This window comes from Genypterus blacodes, unplaced genomic scaffold, assembly GCF_046128005.1.
Source record: "Genypterus blacodes isolate CSIRO-AG114 ecotype Tasmania unplaced genomic scaffold, CSIRO-AGI_Gbla_v1 ptg000098l_1, whole genome shotgun sequence".
Lineage (NCBI taxonomy): Eukaryota > Metazoa > Chordata > Actinopteri > Ophidiiformes > Ophidiidae > Genypterus > Genypterus blacodes.
The window spans coordinates 92504-103153 of NW_027466902.1; the positions used below are offsets into that span (position 1 = coordinate 92504).

General features: G+C 47.5%; 1 protein-coding gene across 1 annotated transcript; it reads right to left on the reverse strand.

Annotated features, from left to right (window-relative positions):
• Nucleotides 1-877: 877 nt before the first annotated feature.
• sesn4 (sestrin 4) lies at nucleotides 878-10068 on the reverse strand. The gene is made up of 9 exons (XM_076159634.1): nucleotides 9891-10068; nucleotides 4807-5004; nucleotides 4463-4645; nucleotides 4106-4354; nucleotides 3872-3986; nucleotides 3623-3747; nucleotides 3338-3504; nucleotides 3067-3211; nucleotides 878-2918 (listed from the first exon to the last, which is right to left on the reverse strand). Exons 1-9 carry the CDS (start codon nucleotides 9954-9956, stop codon nucleotides 2829-2831), a joined length of 1338 nt encoding a protein of 445 aa, XP_076015749.1. The 5' UTR covers nucleotides 9957-10068; the 3' UTR covers nucleotides 878-2828.
• Nucleotides 10069-10650: the final 582 nt, after the last annotated feature.

Consider the following 10650-nt stretch of genomic DNA (forward strand, 5'->3'; position numbering starts at 1 on the left):
ACAGCCCGGTATAAACACTATGCAACACTGTATACACAATACATCCTGTTCCATTCAGCCCTGCTATACATCCTGCCTCGGTGAAGCATATGCTTTCTGACAGCTGTTCTGATCTAAGCCAGGGGTTCTCAATCGCCACCTGCTCTTCACAAAGACTCAAGTGTGTGTGTTCCTTTGATCAAGAGTTGGTGCAACTTCACATTTGGATTTTGGTTAAACGTGCCTGTTTTTGTGCATTACTGGTTGTGCAGAGAAGTGAAAATATTCCCCTGTGTGACTCGGAAGGAGGCACGAGACACACACACACACACTGATCTCACAATGAGGCATCTGAAAATGAAACAGCAGAGGTGTTTTTGTCATCAGGTTTAAATTGCGGTCTGCAACCCTCTGAAGTCACAGCTGTCGATCGGAGCATGAAATATCTCAAACACAGAAATAAACGGTGTGAAGCCTGTCTTTTGGCTTAAAAGATGGATTTTAAAACGCTACAGGCTAGAAAATGACAATTGACCTCTCAATAGTGAAGTGTTTATATTTACTGCAAAATAAATTATATTGTTTAAAAGTCAACAGACTGAAAATCAGAGTCGAGAGCGATGACATTGCATTCGTATGATCTTTGGTGAGGCGTTCAAACACCTGCAAGCCAATCAATCAGCAACCAATTCAGTTAATAGATCAACTCTGCATCCGGGAATATAACTACAACATGATGTCTAACTGCACTTCTGAGTTATTGTGTCATATTTGTGTTGAAGGTGAAGAGAGAAAAGGTGCACGGAAAAACACTCCAGCAGACAGCAGCTTATTTCATAGAGCATCTTTATAGAAAACATTTCTTCACATTTTTCAAGTTTTTTTGTCTTTTCACTTGTTCTTTTTTTTGAGGGAGAAGGGGTTGGTAGTTCAAAGTCTGTTTTAAAGTGGTAAAGTTGAACAAATGTCCATCTTCTGTCATGTGTTGCTGGGTTGCTGGGGGGTTTGTAGGAGATGTGTGTGACCAGAGGGGGGTTGGGGGGGGGACAGGCCTGCACAGCTGTAATAATGTCACAAATGGTGCTGACACAACACAAAGAGGTCTGTAGCACGTATACAAACAGCTCCCATTCATGTGGTAAAAGCCACCAGTTTGTCAGATGGGGGGTGTTTCCCAGCTGGAACCAAAGCCCACATTCAGCCCACAGCAGTCACATCCCTCCAGTTTGACCCTGAAGGCACCTGTGTTACAGAGCTTTTGCTTTTTTTTTTTGTCGATATGCACTTCTGTTTTTCTCTACATCCTGCAGTTCCGACTGGCTATAACCCTAAACAGAGTTTCACATGTCTACGTCTACCCAAGCTGCAGCACAATAAGCAGATCTAACCATCACACCCAAAAACAACAAAAAAACAAGACTATAGTTTACAAAAACAACTGTAAATAAAAAAAGACAGACTAAGTACGAGAGGTTTAAGAAATTGTTTGCACATTGTTCTGCTTTTGAAAATTTGTACCATGGAATTTCACTTGATAATCCGCTCAGCTTGTGACAAAAAAAGCTTTGGGCAAAAGTCTGAACTGCTGAGTATTAAGAAGTCAGCAACCCACCAGTGCAGAAATCCACTTGTGGGCATTTTGCCCCTCGTTCATCTTTCCAATTTAACACTTCAGTGTTGTGAAATGCTTCTCTTTTTTTTAGCTTCAGCCTGAGATTCAGTCTCTTAATTTGATCAACGCCAAAGCATGCCAGTATAAAACACAGACATCCCTATAATGGCTCAGTATAATCACTGCACTAAACAGCTCACCGTTACGTACTCTTTTCATTTTCAAACTATGTGTATGAAATGATTTACCAACATAGTTGCCTATCACATCCTTCTGATAGCAACACCAGGAACAGTAATTCCCTTACACGTACTATCCTGAATCTGGATACGTCGCTGTCAATCATGGGGCTGAAAACGAGAACAGAGCCTGAAAGTTGGATGACAAACAGTCTAATAAAAGCTGTGTAACATCATACACATAATGTCATACAATGGAGAAAAGGCGCAAGACCCACATACACACTGTGTGTCTCAATTTCTACCAATGAGCTACCTATCATTATAAATATAAAGTTTTTTGTTTTTTTTAAAGTGCTTATTAAAAGAAACTATAGTGATGTGATAACTTCCAGCAGTGTCTCCTTTGTGTTTTGTTCTTGACCAGCAGTAATATGAAATGTTCGGGAGGATTGAGTATCCAAATGTCCTTCACCATCTGCTTCATGTCCTCCTCAAACACTGACAGGGATTGTCAAATAAAACAAAACAAAAAACGAACAAAAGCCCCCCCCCTCTCCCGATAACATTCACTTCACTCGTACAAAAAGAGATTTTTTTGTTTTTTTTAGGGAAAAGCAATACAAAAGGACCTTAAATGGAGATTATTGTCCACTGGTAACACGCTGCTATAGAGAGGCAGGGCTCTGCGCTTCTCACAGATTGAGCTGGAACACAAACACGTAAAAATTAAAACGACTCTAGTAATAATTGCACGTAACCTTTGAGAGTTGCGATGTTAGATATTTGAAGAAAGGGTGGAGGAGGAGGAGGAAGGGGGGGGGGGGGGTGTGGCACGCTATGGCATAAACCCACTGAATCGGAGAGAAAGGAACGAGCACATTCACAAGGCGCTGCTGCAAATCAGAATCATTACAAAAGTGTCGCCGCCGCAGTCGTCGTTCCACTTCAGCGCCTGGTGGGTGAGATTTCACATCCTCAAAATTTCATCCTCCGTTCTCCTCTCTTGGTCTCTTCTGTACCGTCGGAGAGTTTGACTTTGTTGCCTCCCTGAACACTTAGGCGATCATGTGCTGAGTGATGGCTCGCAGGGCGTACAGGAGTTCCGCCTGGAGTCGAGCCTCCATGATGAGTAGATTCACGTGTATCTGAAGGGATTGAGAGAGAGAGAGAGACAGAGAGAGAGACAGAGAAGAGAGCGAGGTGAGCGAGGGTCACAGGGGGGTGAAGCTGGAACGTGAGCGGAAACGTGAGCGCTGTAGGTGACAGAAAGGTGACAAGTGCCGGCCCTCTCACCCGTTCTGAAGGTTTGATTGAAGCCCAGCTCAGTGGACACATGGTGGTTCTAGTTGCGTCTGGAAAGCAGGCCACAGCCTTGATGTACAGCTTCAAGTCCCGCTCCAGCAAATGGTTCACTTCCCCGTAATCATAATCGTCGTAGCTGCAAACCACAGACACGTTTAACCATCAGGACGCACGCTTGTGTCGACATGTTGGGAGGTTTAAACGTGTGTGTGTGTGTGTGTGTGTAGAATCAGACATACTCCCACACACTGCGTACACTCACCGTATTCCTAGCACACAATGGATGTAATTCCAGATGGCCCTCTTCAGGTCGGGGCTGTGCGAGGTGGGGAGGGTGGTCACGCTCCGGAATCTGTCGTCCAGCAGGTGCCCGATGTCCGAATACAATCTGTTGACTAAGGAGAACCCGTGGTCCTCCCATGAATAGTCCTACAGAAGAAGGCAAACCACATCCCAGTGTCAGCACCGAGCACACACACACACACACACACACAGCTCAGCTCAAGGCTCTGCGGCGGACAAACGCGCTCATAGTCCACGTCCTCACCTGAACACTGAATACTTGGAAGTGGTCCTCCTCCCTCCGGGCAAACTCTTGATAGCAGAAGTCCGGGTCTGTGATAAAACGTGACGGGTCTGCGAAACAAACCATCTCCTCTTCCTCTTCCATATCTGAAATAAGACAACCACCAAAGCAAAGAGGGGGAGTGTGTGAGGAAGTGTAACCAGTGGAGATGATAACCATCCCTGTGTGCGTGTGTGTCTGAGTGTGTTTGTGTTTGTCCTGGGGCTTTACCCGTCTGCTGGAGCGTCTGAGTCTGCAGCAAGCGCTCGTCCCTCTTCTCTCTCTCCTCCTGAGACTTCTGAATCCTCTCCTTTAGACAAACCATCTCACTGCTGGAGTCCAGAGACTATCAAGACAAACACCAGACAAAGAACTGATGAGGTCAGGGGGGGGAAACTTGAAATTTGGAACTTGAAAAGGTTGACATTCCTAACATCTAAATGAAGACAAATCATGAGTGGTTACCCGTCGTCGTGTCATGTGCTCGGTGGGAGTGGAGGAGAGCGACAGAGGCACGTTGGCGTTGCCGTTGGCAGTATCGAAGGGACACAAGGTCGGCGGGGTGCCGTTGGGAGATTTGGAAAGAGGGACAAAGTCGGAGTCTGTGCCGGATCCAAACACAAAGCTGCAGAGGGAGTGGCAGTGAGCCAGGATGACCACAGCCTGCACCAGCTCAGCCAGAGACCAGCACTGCTCACCCGACTTCAGCAGCGTCTGCGGGGGAACAAAGACCAGAGCTCGGATCAGGAAGGAGCATTATGGGTAATAACGCCATTGATAAGCTTCCTTGTGAATGTTGTTTAGTGTGACGCCTTTGTGTACCTGGATGTGTGAGCGGGCGGTGAGCCAGGGTTGGTGGGCCAGCACCTTGTTGATGTGGTCGAGGAGGCGAAGGCGATAAGGCGCCGCCTCCAGGCCCTGCAGCCACAGCGGGTCCCCGCCCACCCTCAGAAACTGGGCGGAGTGCAGGCACACCAGGTAGCTGCAGTGATGCCGCGCTGCAGCCTGGAAGGAATCGGAAGAGAAGGTTGAGCAGGGAGATCGGGGGAAATTGCCAACATGTATCTAAAGAAGCTGTGAGTATCCGTTGTCTTATGCTTTGTTAATGACACACAGTGAGCTTGTGTGTGTGTGTGTTAATCGGTGATAGCAGCCTGCTCACTGACCATGATGGCGATGTAGTGTCTGTACGGCAGCGGCAGGGGGCCGTCCATATGCAGGATGTAGTGCTGTGCACGCAGGAAGCTCTCCAAGTACTGAGGGTGAGAGGCCATCTGCTGGTACACGGCGTCCACGTTCCCTCTGCTCACCAGAGCTTTGGTGAACAGCAGTGACACACGCTCCTTCTCACCGTTCACCATCACCTGCACAAACACACACACGGAGAGATGAAGAGGAGGGACCAGAGCTGAGAGGATGTTCATCAACGTTGGCCATTGACACATCAAGTACTGCTGATCAATACAGATTAGCAATGTGATCGCTCTGATTGTCTTTTAAACTACTGTGCGCACACACACATAGATACTGTACAAACATACACACACACACACTTCCATACATTCAGAAGCCATATTGATGACAGGTTCGTCTATATTCATACTGTCAACAAACACGGTGACCAGCCTGATAAACCACTGGAAACAGGAACAAAAACACCCAAAGTCGACTTTTTCTTGAAAAAAGGGGATTTACATTCTGGGTGGGAGCGGTGGCAGAGGAACTGGTCTGAGAGCCAGGCTTGGTGAGGCCGCGCAAAAGGGGAGGACTGTGGACCGGAGGAGACAAAACACACAAACAGAGGAGCGACCGGGCCGGAGGAGAGCCCGAGGCCAAGAGAAACAGGCTCACGCCGAGAGGGGAAGCTGTCCTGCCCTCATATGCAAAGCCGGTCCTGGCGTCTCTCCGCCCGTATACAATGGCCTCTAGGAAACAGTGTTTGGGAGTGCAGCCATGGGTGAGGAGGGCTCGGCTCCCCTGCGCCTGAAACCTGAGCGCCCGGCCTGATTGAAGCCAAATGGTTTACTGCGGGTCGGGACCGGACAACTACTGGGAAACGACGCAAACTTGCAATGTAGGATCATTGTTGGTCCCGGCAACGCAACTTATGTCACAGAAAGTTGGCAGCCAGCGAGGTTTGTTACTTAATTTTAGCCCCGTGCAGCTCTTTGGCATTCGGCACCATGTTTATCTGGCTGGTAGCTCCATGTGGTATTTCACTTCTCCCTGCACTGGATGGTCGTCTCCCACTGATCCTGCAAAGAGGCTCCGCCCCCTGACCTACATAGAACCCAAGGCAAGATTTTAATAGGCATGATAACAACATACTACACATAAAACAAATCCCTCTCCACGCGTCTCCAACCAAACCTACAGCTAATAAAGGCTAATGTAAGATTGGATAGAGCAGAAGAGACGCGGAGAGGGAGGCAGTGTGACGCAGACACACACAGCCTGACCTCCTCCTGCTGTCACTCATCATGGGAAACATGGGCCTGGATTGGAACCTTGAGCACACAGGTGCCCGCCAGTCAAAGACCTACTGACATGAGGTCATACGCGCAAATCGCTCCCTCTGCAAAAACAAGAACTATCGATTCGTTTGCCGAGCGGAGGAATCTAGGTTACTGCTGCGTCCAAACTCGGCCACTGAGAGGAAAAGGCCTTGAACGCTAAGAGTCCTACATGGCAGCGACCCAAGGTTCTATTTCCAGTCTTCCACTCTAAGTATCTTAACACGGGCGGACGCTGCTGATTCTTATGCATCATGACATTCAGCTCCAATCCAAAACTAGAAAGGTACTTGGCAAACTGTTGATTTACTTTGGCAGATGAGCCAAATATCAATATTAATATCCTGTAGCGGTGCGACGGCAGCACGGGCAGCGGGGTCTCGCGGCAAAACTCCACTCGGTGTTTACGTGCCTCTGAGCAAAGCGCTCTCTGTTCAGCCGCCCTGAAAGAATGATTCCATACAAGACTTAATAAAATACATTCTTCTTGATATTATATCACTGGAAATCTGGAACAACAGGCTCTGTTGACTCCCACTGGGCGCTCTGTGCCCACACAGGGCCGCTGTCTGTGACTCTGCTGCCCACTCCCCTGAACATATATCATCTTTCACTGGGCGGCACAGCCAGGTGGCACACCCACTGCATTTCTCACCCAGAGAAAAACATACAAGCTGGAGAGAAATGTAAAGACAAACATTGAAAACAAGAAGGAGCTTTTCGACGGGCGAGCCGCCGTTTCACCGGTCAACAACAAGTGACTGTTTACTCTCAGTGAGAAGGAAGGAGTTTATGGGCTTGTTTAAGCTGGATAACACGAAGAGACCAACGCTGCAGAGAGAAAAGTCCTGAAACAGGAACTGCAGTGGATCTGAGCCTTCTTACAGCAGGAAATGACACATCACACAGTTTACAGAGTCTGCTGACACATTTACATAAAAGCTAAATCAACAAACCTATTAGCCTCATACTGTACCACATGAATCTCACAAACTTCACTCCACTGAAGGATCTGCTGTTACTAAACATGAGGCACCTGTCCAGCTTAGGTCACATGCACGTCTCCCTTGCTGCTCTATGTGTGTTTATGTGTAATCACTCTCATAAGCACTCATCAGTGCTTGTACACAGGGAGAGCCGGTTCAGACAGACAGACAGCCTTTTGTGCGAGCTGTCCTCCCGCCATCTACACTGCATCACCTGAGACCGGCTTCAATGCCTGCACGCAACACCACTTTAACACACTGCTTATTGTCCACCCACGTGAAAAAAACACACACCCATATGAAAAACCCTACAATGCTGCGTGTGTGGGTGTAAAAAAAAAAAAAGGAACACATCATCAAACTTTGAGGCGAATGCGTTACATTACAAAGCAGATTTGAGTCTCACACGCACACAGACCAGAACCTGAGCACATTGGGACAGATAGATTCAATGATAGGAACATATTCAAATGACAAGATGGATTCAAACTTGTGGCCTGGCTGCAAACGATGGAAAAACCTCACACAGCCTGGTTTGAAAATTTGCAGGTGCAAAGCATTTGACTTTCAAAAAAAACTTCCTCCACCACCGCGCCGGTGCAGGTCATTTGTTTGTGGATCAGGAATGAAATGAAGAACAGGGAGCGACATCACTATGAGGAGGAAAGGTAAAAAAGGGAGACAAAGATGAGCTTTGATAAGAGGCGGACAAACAAAATGTCTGCACTGTACATGCAGGAGTGTGAGGAGCAGAGTGCAGGACGGAGACGACACACAAAGAAGTGGGAAAAATTATGCCACCGGCCTTCCAAGGGTAAATGTGTCTGCTCGAGATGTTTGTGTGTGTGTGTGTGTAGATGTGCACCAAGCGTCTATATGTGTGTATGAGGTGGTGTTTCTTTGCAGGAGGGGGTGCTGCTGCAGATACAGGAGAAGGACATCCAATCTGCATTCCTATTGAGCCTGGAGGGGTCCGTTCTTATCATGCGCCAGAGTCCTGACGGCATTAACTCCCTCATCTCCCCCCACCAACCCCACCTTCATCACCGGAAACACAAGCAGCCGGGGCCGCTTTTGGCTCTGCAACCTGAACTCGGGGAGTAGCGCAAAACAAACCAGCTGCGGCCCCAAAGAGGAGAGGGGAGAGAGGGAAAGAGGGCCGGCGGGTAGGACGGCAGATACAACACAAGCCAGACAAACAAAACAATGCGCTGTAAGGACGGAGGGAGCCAGACCTTTACATGAGTGATGGAACCTGTCGGGGAACATGGCAGGCAGGTAGAGCGATGAGGCCGTGCAGCACACTAAAGACTCACTTGATGAAACCGTGCAGCTCATACCTCATCTCATTCACAAACAGGGCCAGAGCGTGCAAGTTATCATCGCAAAGTCAGGCACTCTGGATTGTTTGGTGCCTAAAAGCAGGCCAATTATTTCTCTGAAAATGGCTGCTTAGTGAGAAAGAAACTATGCTGCTTATTGTCATTATAAACAACATCTCACCATGGATTAAATGTGATATTATGAGAATTGTGATGAGCAAAGAATGAGCAGCTTTTCGACAGAAACACAACTTGTTTCAGCCTCTCTCTCTTCCCCTTCCAAACTCCTCACATTCCTCTCTGTTTTGTTCCTTTTCTGGACGCTTGTCTTCACAAAACATGCCTTTTCACCCCCCTTGCGTTTGCCACAGCGCCCCCTTTCTGTTGCAAAATGTAGCGCAGCGACAGAGGAGAAAAACAACTTTGATTGGCAGTCCAGTTCACCCAGCAAATACGGTACAATAAAGTCGTCAACCGTCGCGCAGCAGAGGCAGATAAGGGAGCGATAATAGATATTTACTCCACATTTTTATCTATGTTGACTCGGTGGTGCTCTGTCGTTCTTTACGGCCAATAATGTCACCGCATTTCTTCACAGCCACATCACTGAGACACTTTTCTCTCCCCAATTCTAAGATGATGTCATCGTCACCTATCGCTTTGTCCCGCCGCTGCGAAGCCCTGATTAACGGCACGTAAACGGATCGATGGAAAAGTTATCAGCACATCCGAGACAACACAAAGGACCCGACACGGAGACGGCGAGACCTCGGTTCTTGCCCGAGTCGCCGTGATGCTGTGTGACCTTCCAGAACAAAGACTTGACAGCAAAATGAGGAATTATATATTTAATATATATTCAAAAACGTATATATTGACTGTATAGCGTTACACTGACGTAATGCTGCGAGGAGAACAGTACGCGACGTTTGACTTGCTGCAAGATTGGAAAAATATGTGAAGTAAAAATGTGGCAGTTCTGAGTCGTGCATGTAAAGATGAAATGTATTTTATGTGACAGCAGAATGTTAAATGTTAATGTTAAAATTGTCAGGCTCGACAACCCCGGTAGCAGAGTTAGCAACAGAATGAAGTTAGTTCAGCCTCAGCTAGCTCTCTCACCGCTGTTACATTACTGTCTGACAGATAAAACTAAAAGTTTAGAGTAAAAAGGAAATATCAGTTAAGCATTTACGCGTCTGATGTTCAATGGAAAATGCGTAGTTAAAATGATAAAAGGCCAACAAGTTCCATTTGAGAGCTGGTTAAGCAACGAGCTTCTCTCAGATGACAAAAGAATCCCTTCGCAAAATGAATGAACGTTAGTCAGGACTTTGCGCTAACCTAGTTAGCCGCTAGCTGTAATTGTGTTAAACTAACTTGGCTTAACAACTTTCAGCAGACTCGTCACCTGGCAGCTTTAACCTACCTGCTTTTGAACTCGCTGGCACTGCGTTCTCAGGGGATACTCCATTTTATTCGTACAGATGATCATTTTCCAAAAAGTGCTATTGCATGGATGCGGCTGTCTTTCTTGGTTCCCTTCGGCTAGCTAACAAAGGCAGACAGCCGCGCAAGGCAGCCGGGGAGCGGAGCTGCAGACTGGACTGACTGAGGGAGAAAAGCTTCCACCGCCGGCCTGACAGCTCCAGTAACAGCGGGGCCAATCAGAGGCGGGGGGCGGGGCCACCACACAGCCTTATCCCCAATGCTAATGAACATCTGTAAACAACACACACGCACACATGCATGAATACAGGCACGCACGCGCGCACACTGTATCAACTCAACTGCTGGGGCGGGGTTAGGATTTTGCAAGCTGTTGTAAGCACCAGGGCCGGCGCAAGTCTTTTTGGGGCCCAACGTGACAATTGGTTTGGGGGGCCCCGCTCTCTATTTGAGCCCAGATAACGTCAGCTCTTTCCTCGATCCTTGACACTCCAATCAATCTTGTATACACATGTTGACAAACTTCTCAAAACATCAGTTACACTCCGTTGAAGGAAATAATTGTAACGTCACGCAGATACGATAATTAGATTAAAATTGGCAGAAGTCAACTAAAGTACCAGACCGAGGTTTAAATTGATTAACTCAGGCATGTCTGTACTGTAATTAGAGTCAGCCACGACATGCGTTTCCTCTCCTCCTTCTTCAATTACGCAAAGTGTCACTTACATTCAGCGAAG